Source organism: Myxine glutinosa, chromosome 5 (assembly GCF_964187855.1).
Source record: "Myxine glutinosa chromosome 5, kmMyxGlut1.1, whole genome shotgun sequence".
NCBI classification, from domain to species: Eukaryota; Metazoa; Chordata; class Myxini; order Myxiniformes; family Myxinidae; genus Myxine; species Myxine glutinosa.
The window spans coordinates 206,277,458-206,298,869 of NC_136265.1; the positions used below are offsets into that span (position 1 = coordinate 206,277,458).

The window sequence follows — 21,412 nt, forward strand, 5'->3', positions numbered from 1 at the left end:
TTTGGCTTGAAGCCGGGAATAGAGACATTGGGAATGGTCTTCTTTTCTCTCACTTGGAGCACACACAGTGAGTTATATTAAACGAAACTGATGGTACCATCATCGGAAATATATATTGGTTGTACAATTGATCACGATTGTTTTTGTGTTGTTATTCTTGTGTGACCTTAATACAATATTTGTTTGTTGGTAACAATTGGTGTGGTTTCACCGTTGATCTTTGACATACAGAATAACACATCTTTCTGCCGTGACTCCTCTCGGGGCTTGGAGGTACACCGTGACCGGGCTTTGGGGAGGAGCACGTAACAGTACTCAGCTGCTCCTGGACTCTGTGTCCTTTCCTCCTGACAAGGTGGAAACGTTTCTATCAACCCTCGACTCTGATTCTGCAACTGGACCTGACGGCATCAGCCCACGGGTCCTAAAATCCTGTTCTTCCGCTCTTTCACTCCCTCTCTCTGTTCTCTTCACCCTCTCTTTTGCTCAAGGTCATCTGCCATCTGCTTGGAAATCAGCCAACATCACCGCTTTGCACAAAAAAAGGTGCAAAAACAGATCCTAGCAACTACGGACCAATCAGCCTTCTCCCAATAATCAGCAAAGTCATGGAATCCATCATTGCTTTGGATATGAAATCTTTCCTCTTCTCCAATGGCTTGATCTCTGATCATCAATTTGGTTTCAGACCAGGTCACTCGACTCTGGACATGCTGCTTCTGCTTTCTCAACAATGGATGGAGGTCCTCAATGCCAAACAGGAAATTAGAGCTGTCTCCCTTGACATATCATGTGCCTTTGATACGGTCTGGCACCCCGCTCTGCTCACCAAACTCTCCTCCTTTGGTATCCATGGAAATCTCCACGCATGGCTGGCGGACTTCCTCTCTGGTCGTAGTCAACGTGTGGCCCTGAATGGGTTTCTCTCATCTCGTCTTCCTGTTCAGGCTGGAGTTCCCCAAGGCAGTGTTCTGGGCCCTGTGCTTTTTCTGGTCTTCATCAATGATCTCTCTGACTCTCTTGAAATTCCTCTCTATCTCTTTGCTGATGACTCTACTCTCTGCCGCTCCATTCCTCATCCCTCAGATCGGCAGTCTGCAGCCTCCTCACTCTCTGCAGACCTGGACAAAATCACAGACTGGAGAAACAAGTGGAACATGTCTTTCAATCCTGACAAATCTCACACTCTTACGAATGTCTCTCCGAAAAGACCGACTGGACAACCCTCCCATCCACTTTCTGAATAATCCTCTCCAAGAAGTTCTGTCACTCAAGCTTTTGGGTGTCACTATCTGTTATGATCTTTCCTGGGAAAACCAAATCTGGCCTCCAAAGCCAGTAGCCGACTGGGCATCCTCCATCGTACGAAGTCCTTCCTTGGCACACCTGAGCTCTTCACCACATACAAGGCTTTCATCCGCAGCTCAATGGAATACTGCTCTCCCCTCTGGGCTGGTGCTCCTGCCTCACACCTAGCTCGTCTTCACGCTGTTGAAACCAAAGCGTTCAGAATCATTGGAATCTCCCGCTATGAAGCTAACTCCGAGGGCCTTTCACTCACTCACCGCAGGCAGGTTGGTGGTCTTTCCGTCTTCTCCCGACTCCTCTCCCGCCTTGCCCCCCCCCAGCTCTCTCTGGGCTCTGTCCCCCAAATATTCCTACAGGTAGCACAAGTTCTGCCTGCAACCCTCTTATGGTTAAACTGCCAAAATCAACTCTCTACTCATCACTCCTTCATTCCTCTTTTCTCCCACCTCTGGAACAAACTCCCTCACTCTCTTCAACCCCACTCCTCCCTCCAGGTCTTTAAAACAGCTGTTCACCACCATTTCTTATCTTCCCCCATCCAAAACCTTGATCTTTTCTACCCCTGATAATTTCACCCCAAATCCACTCTTTTGAAATACCAACTTCTTTCCTGGAAGTCCTTGGTGTCTTTGTGTTTTATTCTTCTCCTACCCCCCCCCCCCCCCCCCCCCACCACCCTTCCCACACATCTTCCGATGTCCCTGCTCTCAAATGTTATGTTTGTGTGCTTCCCCTTCTCTCCCCATCTTGTCTACCGCTCCCTCTTTTTATATATTTTGTTTGTCTGTTTGATTTGTTTGTGTGATAAATGTTAGCTCTTTCACGAGCCTCGATTCTGTATACAAATAAAAATAAAAATAAATTTCAAAAAGTTATGTGAAACGTTTTTGTTTTTTTTTTGTTTTCATTTATAAATGTTTTCTTTTTTTTTGCTGTTAAATATTGCTTTTGAATTTATGGATCTATTAATTGGCTAACCTTTTCTACTGCAGGTTGTTTTCCAAAACCCAACTTGCAGCAAGGAAACCCAGAAGCTGCCCCAAGTGCTGGTCTTATCGAGTCTTCCATCTCTGACACCACATCGTCCAATCACAAGCTTTCACACAACACCAGGCACAGGAGAGATTCATACGCAAATGGTATCTATTAATGCAAGACGATTTTATAAATAATGCAATGCTTCGGCCCATGAAAGGAAAGAAATGTTTGCTGTATTGACATTGGGGTGGTGATTTGGGGATGTATGTGAGAACAGGGACAGGTGTGGTAGGAGTAGGTTGACATTGCGGGGAATAGGTAAGCACAATGGGTAGATGAGAAAAGCAGGAGTAAAGGTGTGGGTAGATTTGTGGGACAATTATGAGATGGGAGCAAGCCTCGGCCTTGAATTAGAATTGGATGGCGGTGGGTTCTGGCAGACACCAAATTGGTGTTGTGATGTTTTGTTCGCAGCATGCAAACAAATTGTTCGTGGATCTGCTGTTGAAGGCAAGCTGGACATGCCCGATGCTTTGGATGGTGGTGCACAGAAGCGAAAGTCACCAGTAGCATCTTTACCACCCCAGGGATTTCAGAAAAAGAGGTAGGGCCAGTGGAGAAATTTATCTTTTAATTCGTTTTCTCTAATGCTCGTCACCATCTTGCTGAGATCACTGTGGGCTGTTTTAAACTGATATTACCTATTTAAGAAACGTCTCCCAAGAACCCACAGGAATTGTAATATGAAAAATTGCTTCTTGCTGAGGATACATGTGGAGGATAATAAATGGTGAACAAACAAATTGATGCACAGATGGCTTCCTGGACTGCTTCCACCACAAAGTACAAAGTAATGTTAAAAACAAGGTTGTTTTTTTTGTTTGTTTGTTTGCTTGTTTTGTTTTTGTTTCTTAGAATAAGCTGATTCCATGTACACATGTAAAAGTATGTGTTTCAATAAATAAATAAATAAATAAAGGTATGTGTAAATGGGGAATAAAAGTCATCAAAGGAGAAGATATGGCTATAAAATGAGGAAGGTGCTGTGCACCCAAAGTAAAGCGAGGCCTTGTAAGCATTTACAAATACTGTATCTCTTTATAAATGTTGGTTTTTGTTGCTTCGTGGCCAAATCTCCTTATGATCACATGAGAAATTATCATGGCACTCAAAAGAGTGCATACCTCCACCAGGCTGAACAGTTTTCAGCTCACCTGGAACGAAGTTCAGGGGAGCCTATGCGATGGTGCGTCCGTCCGTCCGTCCGTCCGTAAACACTTGAAACTTCTCCGAAACTGCTGATGGGATTGCGACCAAATTTGGCACAAATGATCATTGTTGTGTTGTGACTAAAGTTCGTTCATGGCATTAAAAACATCGGGGTCTAAGGGGGTGTCTGCCAGGGGTACAAAGTGGATCCAGGTTTGACCCCCCCCCCCCCCCCCTTATCCACCCCCCAAAATAGGAATTTGCTTATTCTTCTGAAACTACACACACTATTTCGATGAAACTTTACCACAACCTTCATCACCCGTGATGTACCAAAGATTGTTCACGGCATTAAAAAAAATCTGCCCCTTTGGGAGTCTAAGGGGAGTGGGGTGGGGTGGGGTGAGGGGGGGGGCGGTTCCCCCCCAAAATCGGTGTTTGCTTTCTTCAGAAACTACACATGCAATTCTGATGAAACTTGACCACAACCGTAATCACCTGTGTTGTACCAATATTTGTTCAAGGCATTGGCAAAATTGGTGTCTGAGGAGGTACACGTGGTGGGAGGGGAGGGCAGGTGTTGCCTCCTAAAATAGGTGTTTTTGGTTTGTTTGTTTAAAGTCTTATGATTATGTTAGTATGATTCTACATGCTGCCCTGTCTTCCAGAAACTATTCAAATTGGCTTAAAATAACTTTAGTCAGTGCAGTATACTGTTTATTCTTCCAGGTGAGCACCAGGGGTATTGCACCTATGTTTTAAACTACTGATCGGCCGGATCTGCATCTGGACCTTAACCAAAATCGAATTGGCTGGTTCATGTCACCAACCTAACTCATCCACCATGTTTCATCCAAATCCATCAATAACTTTTTGAGAGATCATACTATATATAGGTTTGGCCACATCTCTCAATAGCGAATAATCTTTTTAAAATTCTAGTATCATATCTGGATCCAGATATTCACCAAAATCGAATCGATTCGTCCTTGTCCTTTGCCCTATTTTCTGCATCTCTCCTTGTTAACCCCCTTGCCCGCATTTCTTCTTCCACCATCTCTAGCCAAGTCTTTCTCGGTCTTCCCCGTCCTCTTCTTCCTTCTACATTCATTTCCATCACTCTTCTCAATCAGTCATTTTCATCCTTCCTCAACACATGACCAAACCATCTCAACCTGTTCCTCTTCACAGCATCAATCACAGGCTCTATTCAGACTCTATTCATCAATCCAGATCCGGCCTATCGGTGGATACAAAACATATACTGTTCAGCCTGGCGGAGGTATGCGCTCTACCGAGTGCCGTTCTAGTTTCTCGATGGTTTGCCAGCATTGCAGAAAATCTTAACAGATTGTAATGTGAGCAAATGGCCTCTCAATTTATTTTCCCTGTTGGTACCTGGACCACACAGCGCTCCATGTCGTCATCGATCATCGCATAATGTTTCTCAGTTGTTAATGAAGTGGTTGCATGCGGCACGAATTGTTCTTTCTGATTTGGCACACGTGTGAAGATAATTGAGGTTGCAAACATTGGGTGCCACTTGGGGCCGAAGTGTGATTATAATGCTGTCGGAGTTGGGGGCTTGTGATTTGGAGAGAAGCAACTTTGCACTGGGGACCATGCTGTAGCGGTTGTGCTTATTGATTTTAATGGCATGCCAGGTGCACAGATGTGCTACTAATAACAAGTAGGGCGTTTGGAAATGCAGGCACAACATGTCCAATGGAGTACAGGAAATGCAATATGTATCTCTTATTCTAAGAGAGATAAAAAAAAATGTAGTTCATTGGATAAGATTGTTTTACTTGTTTGATTTGCTGATGAAAGCCAATCAACTTTTTTATCATAATGATTTTCATCAAATATGCAGATTTATGCATCGTGGAAGGTCGAAGGCCTCGAGGTACGCACACTCCCGTCTTAGCTGTCTAGCTTGGATTCAAATCCCGACCCAGCTATAAACTGTCATCTTGGTGTTTCACAGGCAGGGTGATTCATCAATGTGTGTGCTGTCCCTCAGATGAACATTAAGCTGGCATCCCATCTGCTGGCATTATTTGGTGGATGTTAAAGTTCCCATGGTGTCCTTCGCAAAGTGTAGGCGAGCTATCACCAGCTGGCACCATCAACAAAATTACAAATTCTGGTCCTCACCTTAGTCGAATGTCAGGCCTGGGCAGTCTGTTCGTGAAACACTTGGGCCAAGCTGACCGTGGCCAACCCCAGAAGAACATAGGAATAATTTTGGTCGTTAAAGGAGGTACAGTTCTTCTTGCGGGAACTTCCGCTTCCGGTTCCTCGGACGAGGAAGCATCCTTCGAGTTCTCCACATCATCAAAGTTTAAGTATTTTCCCATTCGTGTCTTTGTCAAATTTCCACTGGTTATTTTACTGTATATGTGTTACTGTGTGTTTCTAGTTCGGTTGTGGTTTGTAATTAGTGCAAACCTTTGTCTAAATAATCGTTTTCTGTTGGTTCCGCGTGTGAGGCCTGGTCCCTCTAGGCTCCCTCTCCCCGTCGGTATTTTGTAAACTTAAGTTCTTTCCTTCGCTGTCGTTTTTTTTTCTTTGATTTTCTTTTCTCTGCATAACTCACCCGAATTTCTTACCCTTTGTCGAACGTTTTAAATACCAAAAAAAAAAAAATCAAACGAAAAAAATTACTTATTATTCCTTCTCCTCGCTCCTCGCGGACCACGTGCTTGTTGTCTCGCCTCGCCCCCTTTGTCTCCTTTTTCTTCTACCTCTCCAGCCGATACTCACCTTTCCATCTCTAGTTTCCACCATATTCATTCAACCCTTTCACACGCTGTTTTTCTTCCTATTAAAAAGGCTTTTTTTAAATTTCCTCTTCATTTTTTATTTTTATTTTTGTATACAAGATAGAGGCTTGTGAAAGAGCTAACATTAATCACACAAAAAGTCAAACCGACACATAAAACACAAAATAAGGGGAGCGGTAGACAAGATGTGGGAGAAGGGGGGAAGGACACAAACACAACATTTGAGAGCAGGGACATCGAGAGAACTGTGGGAGGGAGAGGGCTTGGGGGGAGGTGGGAGAGGTTTAAAACATATGGACACTGCAAGGACTTCCAGGAAAGAAGTTGGAATTTCAAAAAAGTGTATCTGGGGTGAATTAGCGGGGGTAGAAAAGATCAAGGTTTTGGATGGGGGAAGATAAGAGATAGTGGTGAACAGCTGTTTTAAAGACCTGGAGGGAGGAGTGGGATTGAAGGGAGTGGGAGGAGTTTGTTCCAGAGGCGGGAGAAAAGGGGAATGAACGAGTGAAGGTGAGCAGAGAGCCTAGATTTTGGCAGTTTAACCATAATAGGGTTGCAGGCAGATCTTGTGCGACCTGTAGGAATATTTGGGGGACAGAGCACAGAGATAGCTGGGGGAGCAAGGCCGTAGAGGATTCGGTAGAAGACAGCTTCTGTGCACACACACATCTGAAAATCCTTGAAAATAAATAAATAACAGGGCTAGCTCTATATCCACCAAATTTTGCAAATGGGTTGGTAGGACCCAGGGTCAGCAATGGGCACAAAGGCAAAATCCACCCTCCCCCCTCCCTGCGAGTGGGGATTGGTGGTTGGGACTTGCCAGTGCTTCTGCAGGGGGCAGGTGTTTCTAGTTGTACACATATGATGTATTTAAAAAGTGTTCTTTGCCATAGTTCAAGTCTTGCATCCAAAATGCACCATCAGTAACGAGCATCAGAGTTCCATGCATACCAGTATGGCAGATCCATTCCAGAACACTCATTACACAATAATTTTGTCCTTTCCAAAATATAATCCTTTCGTCCTTGTCACACCCACCCTGTCCTTCAAGCTTAATCCAAATCCGCCCATAAGTTTTTGAGATATCGTACGATGTATAGTTTTTGGGCCTATCGCTCAATGGTAAAGAATTGCCTTAAAAATTCTCGTTTCAAGATCCGGATCCTGATCTTCACCAAAATCTAATCATTTCATCCGTGTCACACACACCCAACCTCTCCACCAAATTTTATCCGAATCCGTCCACAACTTTTTAAGATATCGTACGCTATATCGTTTTTGGCCCTATCACTCAATGGTGAAGAATCACTGAAGAAATTATTGGTTCAAGATCCGGATCCCGATCTTCACCAAAATCTAATCACTTCATCCGTGTCACACACACACCCAACCTCTCCACCAAATTATTCCGAATCTGTCCACAACTTTTTGAGATATTGTGTTCACAGACAGACAGGGGTAAAAACATAACGTTCGGTGGCAGACGTAACCAGACTATAGCAATAACAGCTGCATTCTGTTCGCAAGGTTGAGTATCAATGTGTGATGATTCTGTGCAATGAAGAATGGGAAGTAATGCCTGTCTAAGCTGCCAACAGTCAACTGGAATGTAGTAAAATTATTATTTCTTATTGCTAGCAAAGGTACCCGGCGTTGCCGGGCAATGCAAAGTCGCTTCGCTGACGGGAATAATGAGAAAAGGTAGGGGTGGGGGAAGAGGACAGGAGAGGAGGGCAGAGGGGAGGGGACGCTCTCGGACAATTGTTGACGGATGCAGGCACGCAGAGACTGAGCTCCTTTTACATTATAAATTGGCATCTCTCAAAACACTTTACTTTTGGTTAACTGGAATTGATAAGAAGGGTTAACACCCGAAGCATCAACTTCTCCTTGATTCTCACGGTGCGGTTAGCATACCTCCCATCATCATCCTGTTGATTCCATCCATTGTTCTACTCGTCCACCGACGCCTACACCAGCAAGACTAGCTCTCCATTGCACGTTCAGTTCTCATTTATGTTGTGAAACATGCCATTTGAATTTTCTTTTTGAACTTTGGCAAACTGGAAAGTGGCAAAGCATCACATCCTTCAGCGAAATGAATTTGAGCAAATAAATGCCAAGAAATGTATTATTTATACTCGTGTGACATTTTTCAAACATGGTTCTCCTATTATTTTATTTGTGGCATTTCACATTCGCCATGGGCTGAATAATGGCAGGCGGTGGGTTATAATGTATGTTTTTACCTCCGCCACCGAAGGTGGATGGAGGTTGTGTTTTCACCCCTGTCTGTCTGGCTGTCTGTCTGTGAACAAGATATCTCAAAACGTTGTGGATGGATTCGGATGAAACCTGGTGGACAAGTTGTGTGTGTGACAAGGACGAATAATTTCGATTTTGGTGAAGATCTGAATATGGATTCGGATATGAGAATTATTTAATTTTAAGTGATTCTTTACCATTGAGAGATCAGGCAAAAAGCAATATATATATATATATATATATATATAAATAACATGATATTTAAAAAAGTTATGGACGAGCTATGACTAAACTTGGTGGACGAGTTGGTTTGGTGACGAGAACAAGCTAATTAGATTTTGGTTCAGGTCAGAATCCAGATCCGGCCTATCAGTGGGATACAAACATAAACTGTTGTTCAGCTTTGCGGAGGTATTCGCTCTACCGAGTGCCATTCTAGTTTAACATTGTGTTCATCACATAACATTGTGATTTACGGGTGTTTTTGTAATGGTTTGCGAGTTGAAGTGGTGTGTAGTACATATGAGGCTAAATAGATTTTCCTGTCACTCTTAGTGAACCCTGGTGTTGGGCTAGCGGCTAGGGTGCCGGCTTAGGATCCTAGAATCCTGGGTTCGAATCCCGGTCGATCGCTGAATTAACGCCAGGGGGGTTCACTCAGCCTGTCATCCTTCCGAGGTCGGCTAATTGAGTACCAGTTCACTGGTAATTCCCTGCTTGTAGTTAAAGGCGGCAAAAAGGGTTGGCGTCAGGAAGGGCATCCGGCCGTGAAACATTGCTTCAAAAAGGGGACGAAAAAACAACAACAACCATGGTTCCCGAAAAAGGCCAACCCCCGCTTTGCGGGGAAAAATGGCCTCTAAAGGTGTTTTTTTTTTTTTTTGTCACTCTTAGTGGATGCATGTAATACGATTGAATTGTGTGCTTTGGTGCAGTGGTAATTGTGAAGCATTTGTTGACCTGACTTGTCCGTGTGTGATACTAGTAATCGTGCTGTAAACATGGCTGACCCACTACAAGATTGCACTGTTACAGAGCACAGAGGCGTCAACAGGTGCTTGCTGAATGAAGGTGTCAAAACGTGCGACGTTCTTCGGAGAATGACTGCACAACGTGGTGCGAACTATATATCGCAGAAAAATGTGTAAAGATGCTGTGAACGGGTTGAATAATGACAGATGACAGATGACATTGACGGGTCCTCGGTAAAGGCATACGCTGGCTGCCCAGGCCATTATTTTCAAAACCGTTCACACATTTATTTATTTTTTGGCATAGTTCGTACCATATTGTGCAGTCTTTCTCCCAATTGTCACTTGGTTTGACACCTTCACTTAAGCAACTAGTGAGTTCAGAGAACACGATAACCCGTCCAGTCTTCAAGTATATACAGTACTTCAACTTAAATAAAAGAAAATGATTTTAAAGATCGTTACATTTTTTTCCAGAAGCTTAGCTATATTGAAGCAGCCTTGTATACCACCTTATTTAATTTGTCCAAGTACGAGTAAAGGGAAGGGTTTTGTAAGTGACAAGAAGGCAATTTGTGTTCTGCATTGTTCAAGTATATAATTCAATTTAAATTAAATAAAGATTGTAAAAGTGGTATAAATAAATTAATTCCACAATTTATTGCTGTTGATGCAGTGTCTATTACACCACCTTATTGAACACGTTGCATTCGTTATTCATGCTTGGTTTTTTTGTCCTGTATCACGTCCTTAGAAACATTAAGATTCCTGTTTGGATTTTTGCCACCGAAGATTGTTTTCACCCCGTCTATTTGTTTGTTTGTCTGTCTGTTTGAATGAATGATCGTTTTAAGGCCATTTTTCCCCGCTAGAGCAGGGGTTCGCCTTGCAGGCCCCATGACAATCAGGGTTCCCTGTTTGAGGCAATGTTTTTATGGCCGGATGCCCTTCCTCACGCCAACCCTTGGTCACGCTCTTACGATGTGCAGGGATACGGTGCACCTATTCTAAACTGGGGTACACACCGTGATCATTCATCCCAGCAAGCTGGTACTCAATTTGCCGACCTCGGAAGGATGACAGGCTGAGTCAACCCCCCTGGCGTTAATTCAGCGATCGACCGGGATTCGAACCCAGGATCCTAGAATCCCAAGCCGGCACCCTGACCGCTAAGCCAACACCAGGCTTTAAGGCGTGACACCAGGCAGTACACACGACAAACAGCGTGTCACCAGGCCAAAAACAAAGCCAGTCACAACAACACAGCTAAACATCTGGTACATCAAAGAGCACAGCTTGGGATGCAAACACAAGTGTTAACCTGATCGTCTTAAAGGAACTGTGCTTTTCAAGTTCACATGGCGTTTGTGAACAAGATATCTCAAAAAGTTGTGGATGGATTTTGACGAAATTTTGCTTATTGGGTATGTGACAAAGACAAAATGATTCGATTTTGGTGAAGATCCGAATCCGGCTCGTAGAATTTTTCAAGTGATGTTTCACCATTGGGAGATAGGGCCAAAAACGATACATAGCAGGATATCTCAAAAAGTTGTGGGTGGATTCGGACGATTGGGTGTGTGACAAGACCGAATCGATTCGGTTTTGGTGAAGATTTGAATATGGATTCGGATATGAGTTATTTAATTGTGTAAGTGATTCTTCACCATTGAGAGATGAAGATCGGGCGAAATCGGGCGAAAAGATCGAGAGATCGAAAGATCAGCTGAAAAGATCGATCGAGATCGGGCGAAAAGCGATAGAAACCTATTTTATGGACGAGTTATGACAAAACTTGGTGGATGAATTGGGTGACAAGAACAAGCCGATTAGATTTTGGTTTAGGTCCGAATCCAGATTCGGCCTATCGGTGGGATCGAAACCATAAACTGTTTTGCCTGGCAGGGTTATGCTCTCTACCTAGTGCCGTTCTAGTTTTTTGTGTATACATCCTCTAGTTGAAGCTTGTGGAAGAGATATAATGAATTCGTACACTGAACAGTTCAGGACACAGCAGGACAAAAGGAACAGTTGAGAGAGGGGGAAACTCCAACAGCTGAGCCGAAGGCCAAGATGGAGGCAGGCTTGGCCAAACAGTGGGTGTGGGGAGGAATGAGGGACAGGAGAGGATGCATTGGGTAGACAAGATGGATGCAGAAGGAAACGCTCCGGAAGGAAAACTGGACATTAGGAAGGAGGAGGGATTGGGATAGAGTGGAGTCTGGGAGAATATGGGGTTAATGAGGGTAGAATAAATCATGGTTTTGGGTTGGTGACGATCTGAGATGGTGGTGAACAGCTGTATTGAAGGCTTGGAGTGAAGAATGAGATTGAAGAGGATGTGGAAGTTGGTTCCACAGGCAGGTAAAAGTGGAACAAATGAGTGGAGGTGAAAAGTGATTCTGGATTTAGGTAGTTTCAATGGGATTGATGGTGGACGGTGTGGCCTGCAGAAACCTGGGGGTCGTGTGGGACTAAACACTGACAGAGCAGAGGGTGCAAGACCAGAAAGGAGGTGGTAGAAGAATGATTTTCAATTTTATTTGACTGCCAGGCATGCAAACATGTTAATAAAAACATTGATAAATTTAAAAAAAATAATAAAGAGTTAATTAAAACAACTCGCTTCTCTGTGCGATTGGAACGAATTCAGAGACTATGGTAAAACAACAGGTTTGTTTTCCCTTTTTTGGTCCAATTTGTGCTGAAAATATGACATTCAATTTAAATAAGTCCTTTGTCGATCTTAAATTGAAGTTGACAGACAGACAGGCGTGAACCAATTGCTTCACCCCGCTTTTCGCTTCGCGTGCACGGGGTAAAAATGTGATGCACACTTGTAGTGGGGCAGCCATCTTACACAGCATGATTACAAACGTCACACTAGCGAAATGGGTACCAAGTGGTTAACAAATAAGTTGCACTTGCCCTTGCAATATCATACAATACAGTACAATTGTATTGTACACGTGTGCTGTCAGTGACAGGAAATGTGCGCATGCGGGCGTCTTTTTAACTTTTGGTTTACGTTTGGCCTTTTCAAGGGTTTTGCATTTCACCCTGATATTGTACAAGTGTGATCATGATCAATGCCGTAATTTTATCATTTTCTCAGATGTGTTCATAATTTTACAGATTGCTGAATTTGGCCAGTTTCTGCTTGATTTTACGTTCTTCTGTCTGCTTTTTCTGGTTTTGGCCTTTTCATTAGATCCAAATGTACCATACTCTGTTACAGAGCGTTGGTTCTGCCGTAGCAGTTTTGAGGCCTGCGACGGTCAGACTGGGTAGTTAGCACAGGAGTTGGAATTTGGCCGGGATGCTGGTGATACTCGCCTACTCTTTGCAAAGGACACCATGGGATATTTAATGTCCACCAACGAACACGTACAGACGGGATGCCCAGTTTAACGTCCATCCAAGGCATGGCACACACATTGATGAATCGCTCGACTTGTGAAACACTGGGATGACAGTTTATTAGCTGTTATCGGGATTCGAAAGATGGCTTCGAAGCGGGTGTACATAATGTCGTGGCCAAAAATATTGGCACCCGTGCACTTTTTTCAAATAATGCACCATTTATTCCAGAAAATTGTTGAAATTTAAAAATATTTTGGGATCCACATATGTATTTCTTTGGTTTGTAGTGGAATAAAACAAAAAAAGCTGAAAAATTACTAAATCTTAGCTTATCGCACACAGAAATCACAAAATGGCCCGGACAATATTATTGGCACCTTTTAGAAGTTGTGAGAAGTAATTTGATTTCAAGCAGGTGATTCTCCTTTACTTTGGAATTGAACTCACCCGTGGTGAGTTGCAGGTGCCTCCGATATAAAAATCACTCATTCAACCATTTTGAATAGAGAAAAGGAGTCATTCTGCTGTTTTATGTCACTGTGTGTACCGCAATGAGCATGGAGAAAAAGAAAAACAGAGAATTGTCTGAGGAGGTCAGACAAAATTGTAGCCAAGCATGGACAATCTCAAAGCTACAAGTCTATCTCCAGAGACCTTGATGTCCCTGTGTCCACCGTATACAATGTTATCAGGAAGTTTAAGGCCCAAGGCACGGCAGCCAACCTTCCTGGACGCGGCTGCAAGAGAAAACTTGAGCGAAGATTGCAGCGAAGGATTGTTTGAATGGTGGAGAAAGCACCTCGATCAACTGCGAAATAGATTCAAGCTGACCTTTAGATGCAAGGTACGCCAGTTTCAACTCTCACCATCCGTCGACAACTCAAAGAAAGGCGATTGTATGATAGGAGACCCAGGAGGACCCCACTGCTGAGAGGAGAGGAGAAGAGAGGAGAGGAGAGGAGAAGAGAGGAGAGGAGAGGAGAAGAGAAGAGAAGAGAAGAGAAGAGAAGAGAAGAAAAGGAGAGAGAGAAGAAAGCCTGACTGGAGTTTTCCAAAACACACCTACACAAACCCAAATTCTTCTGGGAGAATGTCCTGTGGACAGATGAGACTAAATTAGAGATATTTTGTAAAGCAGATCATCTCTATGTTTACAGAAAAACAAAATGAAGCCTTCAAAGAAAAGAACACCTTCCCTCCAGTCAAACATGGAGGAGGTTCAGTGAGGTTTTTGGGTTGCTGTGCTGTCTTTGGCACTGGGTACCTTGAATGTGTGCATGGCATCATGAAATCAGGAGATGACCAAGGCATTTTGGAGCACAATGTTCAACCCAGTGTCAGAAAGCTGGGTCTCCGTCAAAGGTCTTGGGTCTTGTAGCAGGACAATGACCCCAAACACACCATCAAAAAGTACCCAGGAATGGTTCAAGACAAATCGCTGGACTGTTCTGAAGTAGCCAGCAATGAGTCCAGATCTAAATGCCATTGAACACCTGTGAGGAGATCTGAAAACAGCAGTTGAGAGATGGCACCTTTCAAATCTGGGAGAACTGGAGCAGTTTGCACAAGAAGTGTGTGGGCCAAACTGCCAGGAGAGAGGTGTCGGAAGCTCATTCATGGCTATAGGAAGCGCATGACTGCAGTTATTTTGTCCAAAGCCTGTGCTGCCAAATATTAAGTCTGGGGTGTCAATAATTTTGGCAATGCCATTGCCAATGCAATATTTTCTGATTTGAAAGGATATATTAAGTTCTGAATCAAAATCAAAGTTTCTGTAATATTAACAGTGAAATAAGAAATTCTGAAATGAAATAAAAAATAAAGATTTCTGAAAAAAAGAAAAAATAAAGGGTCATAAAATCCTGCTCTGCCGCTCTATCTCACCCTCTCTCTGTTCTTTTCACCCTCTCTTTTGCTCAAGGTCATCTACCAGCATCTTGGAAATCAGCAAACATTACCGCTTTACACAAAAAAGGTGCAAAACAGATCCTTGCAATTACAGACCAATCAGCCTGCTCCCAATTATCAGCAAAGTCATGGAATCCATCATTGCTTCGGATATCAAATCCTTCCTCTTCTCCAATGGCTTGATCTCCGATCATCAATTTGGATTCAGACCATGTCATTCTACTCTGGACATGTTGCTTCTGCTGTCTCAACAATGGATGGAGGTCCTCAATGCCAAACAGGAAATCAGAGCTGTCTCCCTCGACATATCACGTGCCTTCGATACGGTCTGGCACCCAGCTCTGCTCACCAAACTTTCCTCCTATGGTATCCACGGAAATCTCCACGCTTGGCTTGCGGACTTCCTCTCTGGTCATAGTCATCGTGTGGCCCTGAATGGATTTCTCTCATCGCCCCTGCCTGTTCTGGCTGGAGTTCCCCAAGGTAGTGTTCTGGGCCCTGTGCTTTTTCTGGTCTTAATCAATGATCTGATCTCTCCGACTCTCTGGAAAATCCTCTCTATCTCTTTGCTGATGACTCCACTCTCTGCCGCTCCATTCTTCATCCCTCAGATCGGCAGCCCGCAGCCTCCTCACTCTCTGCAGACCTGGACAAAATCACAGACTGGTAAAACAAGTGGAACATGTCTTTCAATCCTGACAAATCTCACACTCTTACTATGTCTCTCTGAAAAGACCAACTGGAAAACCCTCCCATCTACTTTCTCAACAATCCTCTCCAAGAAGTTCTGTCGCTCAAGCTTTTGGGTCTCACTATCTGCCATGATCTTTCTTGGGAAAACCACATTTCCAAGTTGGCCTCCAAAGCCAGTCGCCGACTGGGCATCCTCCGTCGTGCGAAGTCCTTCCTTGGCACACCTGAGCTCCTCACCACATACAAGGCTTTCAACCGCAGCTCAATGGAATACTGTTCCCCCCCCTCTGGGCCAGTGCTCCTGCCTTACACCTAGCTAAGCTTCACGCTGTTGAAGCCAAAGCTTTCAGAATCATTGGAATCTCCTGCGATGAAGCCAACTCCGAGGGCCTTTCACTCACTCACCGCAGGCAGGTTGGTGGTCTTTCTGTTTTCTACCGTCTCCTCTCTGGCCTTGCTCCCCCAGCTCTCTCTGTGCTCTGTCCCCCCAATATTCCTTCAGGTCGCACAAGATCTGCCAGCAACCCTCTTATGGTTAAACTGCCAAAATCTAGGCTCTCTGCTCACCTTCACTCTTTCATTCCCCTTTTTCCCGCCTCTGGAACAAACTCCCCCACTCCCTTCAATCCCACTCCTCCCTCCAGGTCTTTAAAACAGCTGTTCACCACCATCTCTTATCTTCCCCCATCTAAAACCTTGATCTTTTCTACCCCCTCTAATTCACCCCAGATACACTTTTTTGAAATTCCAACTTCTTTCCTGGAAGTCCTTGCAGTGTCCATATGTTTTATACCTCTCCCACCTCCCTCCAAGCCCTCTCCCTCCCACAGTTCTCAATGTCCCTGCTCTCAAATGTTGTGTTTGTGTCCTTCCCCCTCTCTCCCCATCTTGTCTACCGCTCCCCTTATTTTTGTGTTTTATATGTCGCTTTGTGTCGGTTTGACTTTTTGTGTGATTAATGTTAGCTCTTTCACGAGCCTCGATCTTTTTCAAAAAAGAAAAAATTGTGGAGACCAAATACTTTTGCCAATTTCAACTTATTTTTCGAGAAAATTGTGAGTTATTTGAAAAACGTGCAAGGGTGCCAATACTTTTGGCCACGACTGTACCTCTAAAGTCTAAGCCATCCTTGTCAGCCTGACATTTGCATTATTGGGCCTAAATCCTCAGAATTAATGTCAGATTTTTCATTATTAGCAAGGATTCTGCAGGACCATGCAGCGAGTATTAAAGGGATGTGCTAATAAAAATAAGCCATTTCTTTAATCATGGATTTATTTGTGGAAATGTGTGGAAATATCTGCAGCTTCAGACCAGTGGCCTTGTTTTTGTGTTCGTTGTCTGTCTTATCGGGGTTTACCTCTTTAATTTCATTACTATGTTAACTTGGGAAACGCTGAAGGCATTTCAACCAAACCTGGCACAAGTATGGGCTGTAATGTAAAGATGAACAGATAAGATTTTGGGTTGAAAGGTCAAACGGCGAATGACACAGGGTGGTAGTAGGATGCTCGGTGAAGGGGATGGGGATGGGGAGGGTTGGAGCGAGATACTTACTGGAGGGGAATGCGGGAGCGGGACACTCGGCAGAGGGGAGTGTGGGAGCGGAACGCTTGGCGGAGGGGAGTGCGGGAGCGGGACGCTCGGTGGAGGGGAGTGCGGGAGCGGGACGTTCGGCGGAGGGGAGTGCGGGAGCGGGACGCTCGGCGGAGGGGAGTCCGGGAGCGGGACGCTCGGCGGAGGGGAGTGCGGGAGCGGGACGCTCGGCGGAGGGGAGTGCGGGAGCGGGACGCTCGGCGGAGGGGAGTGCGGGAGCGGGACGCTCGGCGGAGGGGAGTGCGGGAGTGGGACGCTCGGCGGAGGGGAGTGCGGGACGCTCGGCGGAGGGGAGTGCGGGAGCGGGACGCTCGGCGGAGGGGAGTGCGGGAGCGGGACGCTCGGCGGAGGGGAGTGCGGGAGCGGGACGCTCGGCGGAGGGGAGTGCGGGACACTCGGCGGAGGGGAGTGCGGGACGCTTTGCGGAGGGGAGTGCGGGAGCGTGACGCTCGGCGGAGGGGAGTGCGGGAGCGGGACGCTCGATGGAGGGGGGAGCGCGACGCTCGACGGAGGGGAGTGCGGGGGCGGGACGCTCGGCGGAGGGGAGTCCGGGAGCGGGACGCTCGGCGGAGGGGAGTCCGGGAGCAGGACGCTCGGCGGAGGGGAGTCCGGGAGCGGGACGCTCGGCGGAGGGGAGTGCGGGAGCGGGACGCTCGGCGGAGGGGAGTGCGGGACGCTCTGCGGAGGGGAGTGCGGGAGCGGGACGCTCGACGGAGGGGGGAGCGCGACGCTCGACGGAGGGTAGTGCGGGAGCATGACGCTCGGCGGAGGGGAGTGTGGGAGCGAGACGCACGGCGGAGGGTACGAGGATGGCGGGGTGGGGGGGGGGGGGCGAGGGCATGCCGCGTGGGGAGATTATTTTACTTACAGGTCCACTTTCTCCTTTTTTTAACACATAGTGCACAGCAGCATGGCAAGGGTGAAAATTGCAAAACAAAAAAAACAAACCCTGTGTAACTTGAGAGGAGGCAAATAGGATTAATTAGAGTTTGATACGAGATTGAACATCTGTATAAATAGGAGAAAGGCCAGAAAATACAAGTGTATTCTTTGCTCTTGTATGTAGTTAACATCATGAGCGTATGAACTGATCTTTGGGTTTTTTTTTTTTAATCAAATGGAACATTGACTTGCTTGGAAGGTTGTTATTTGCTTGTTTACTTTCGCCATTGTTGGTTCCAATTGAAATTGCATTATAGTAATCTCCTTGGTTAATTTTCAGCAACTATTCGTTTTGGAAATGCAAGATACTTGCGGAAACTAACGAGGCGTGTTTCTGTTGACACATGATATTGACGAGTTAACCTTGTTACTATTTAACCGAGATAAACAAACCGATCATGTTCCACTTCCCCTTCCTCCCACTTCACCAATTAACCCTAATAATGAGTTGTTGTTTTTTGAGCAGATTTTTTATTTGCGATCAAATTTTATTTCCAGGAGATTGGTGTATCTCATTTCATTGGACTGTAATTCTTGTTGGCCAAAAACCAAGTAAACATGTATTTGAGGATTATCCGGTGCTGAATGCAAGCTCTATCATGCAATCCAAATTGCTTTTTGCCGCTGCTTGTCTCCCATCATTCCCGTTACAAGAATCATTTACTGCATCGTGGTTGTAAGTCAGCTTTGTCGCTTTTAATTGGGTTTTGGCTTTTGTAATCCGAAATTGCATTTATGTCACGATTCTTTGCTTAACCCTCCTGCCCTCTTGCTTGGTTACTGTACTTTTGGAAGAAAACCTTATCGGGCTGTAAATTGATTTCCGGAGAGACCTTACCTACACGGACGGGTACCGTCTTAATCTTCAGCCACTCACTTTGTAGTGCAGGCTAAGGATAGCATGCAAAACTTTATTCCTTCCGGATTTTAAACAGAACTTATTGACGTTGCCAGCCTCCTGCCCTTTTCTGTGCGACCAGGCGATCATCATCTGATGAGGGTCAGAGCTCCGGTTCATCATCTGCATGCGAGGCGGTGCATTTACCCCTTCGGAGAAGTGGAAAACAGGTATTTCTCGTTGCAAACCTTTCTAATGACGAGCAGCCCAAGTTCCTGGAAACGGGAAGGGCGCCGAGAGCTTTTGACAGGGTGTTGATGACATGAAACATGTTTGTGGAAGCGTGGGATATATTTTTCCTGCAGAATTTTTTTTTGCTAATGTAAACTGCTTTACTCCTCTCTGCACCACAATCACTCAACGATTCTTTTTGAGTCATCAACGGAGGATGGAAGTGCATGATATTTGTACTGAAATTCATGTGGGATTTCCCAAATGCATTTTATTGCAGGCTTTGCAACTTTCTTCCGCCTAACCTATTGTGCCATAATACAAATATACTAAATGTATGCTTGGTTAAAACTCTGCAAACGATGTTCTTTGTAAAACTGCACTGCACAGACAAGGCTGCGGTGTTGATAATATGCATACTGAATGCACATGTTTTCGTTTTTTTGCTTTTCCCCTCTTTTGCAGTTTCGAAATTATCTATAAGAATGTGTTTGTGCACAAAGTAATTGGCTCTGCCTGTTTCGTGGAAAGGAACATTGTTTACAGGATCTCGTAATCTTATTAATTATATCGTTGCTGTGCTGATGCGTTTGGGACATATCCACATCGACCCGACGACTCCGTTGCCTGCATTATTTGTTTATACTCACCTACAACCAGATTTTAAAATGTGCATTATTATTGATGGGAAATTTTTAAAATCCTTTTTACTCCTTTATCGCATTCTACAGCTGTGGTTAATGCTTGAAAGTATAGAGGATTAAAGATTTGTGTTTTGTATGGTTTCCTTATAATTGTGGTGCAGTAGTTTTGGTCCATGCTGATTGCATACTAATGAAGTGTGGGACCCACTCAAAGGTACATATGTGGCTCCAGTTTTGAGGGGTCTTGGCCATACATGCACCAGTTTTGAGGGGTCTTGGCCATACATGCACCAGTTTTGAGGGGCCTTGGTTATACATGCACCAGTTTTGAGGGGCCTTGGTTATACATGCCCCAGTTTTGGTGGGCCTGGGCCATGGGTTTGGTGATTTCAGGCTGCACGGGGTTTGGTGATTTCAGACTGCACAAGCACTGTTTTTGATGGGTGTGGGTGCCGTTTTTGCGGGTCTCTTGGCCTTGCAGCCTCCCGTTTTTGGTGGGGGTCTGGGCCACGCTGACATGTTTTGGTGGGTTGTGGCTGCGTGAGCAGTGGTATTGTTGGGTCCAGGCCATGCAGCCACTGGTTTTGATTGTGTGTTGCTGTATGGATACCAATGTTTGTTAGCTCTGGCTATGTTGGCTCTGGGTCTTGCAGGCGCTGGTTCTGGTTGACCCTCGTCTCACAGGCGCCAGATGTCATGGGTCCATACCGTGCGCAGAGGCGGATTAACATTTTTGGGGCCCTGGGCACAAAAATATTTCGACCCAAAATATCCCCCAAAAACACGAACACAACAAAATGTATTAATACTGTAATACATCGACTCCATTCAATGTTACACCGAGTTAATAAAGGATACACTAGGACTAGGTGCATCTACTAGGACTAGGACTAGCTGATTGGTAATGAACACATCCCAGCACTTTCATTGGTGTGTTCATTACCAAGTTTTTATTACTTTTTTTTTTCTTCTTTTTTTTTGTATACAAGATCGAGGCTCGTGTAGGAGCTAGCACATTAAACACAAAAAACATAAACAGACATATAAAACATATAATAAAGGGACTGGGAGACGAGATGGGAAGAGAGAGGGATTCACACAAGCACAACAGTAGAGAACAGTGACATCGGGAGATCTGTGGAAGGGAGAGGGCTGGGGGTGGGGGGGGGGGGGTACATGGTATAAAACAAATATACACACGGTATAAAACAAATTGACATCCTGAAATTGAAGATTTTTCAAGTACATTGGTTTATCTTGTGCGTTATTCTGTCTGTGTTTGTCTGTCCGTATGTCTGTTTGTATTTCATTTACCTACAGGTCACAATTTCAAACCAATATTTACGAAACTTCACCAAATGGTAGAGTTGGCCATAAGGAAAAATCCTATTGATTTTGAGAGCAAAAGGTCAAAAGGTGAGGATAGACCCAAGGTCAACAATTTTGTCAAATTTCTAAAATGCTAAATTTTCATCCGATTCACTTGAAATTTGAAAAGGATTTGCATCTCAGGACAATTAATTCACTAACCAATTATTTTTTGACTCCAACATATGCCAAAAGGTCAACATCAGCCAAAGGACAACAACTTATTTAAGGGATTTCGCAAGTATCGTAGGAAATTTACTATGCATGACAGATTTATTGTTTGTCTGTTTGTATGTCAGTTTCCCACAA

At 44.7% G+C, this 21,412-nt stretch overlaps 1 protein-coding gene across 2 annotated transcripts in view; it reads left to right on the plus strand.

Annotated features, from left to right (window-relative positions):
• Positions 1–21,412, plus strand: part of LOC137428146 (uncharacterized) — a 150,058-nt gene that overhangs the window by 108,803 nt on the left and 19,843 nt on the right. For both annotated transcript variants that reach the window (XM_078779400.1, XM_078779401.1), the window contains 3 exons: positions 2,301–2,447; positions 2,761–2,890; positions 19,003–19,090. In XM_078779400.1, the coding sequence (XP_078635526.1) occupies positions 2,301–2,447; positions 2,761–2,890; positions 19,003–19,090 (365 nt within the window). The remainder of the gene's footprint in view (positions 1–2,300; positions 2,448–2,760; positions 2,891–19,002; positions 19,091–21,412) is intronic.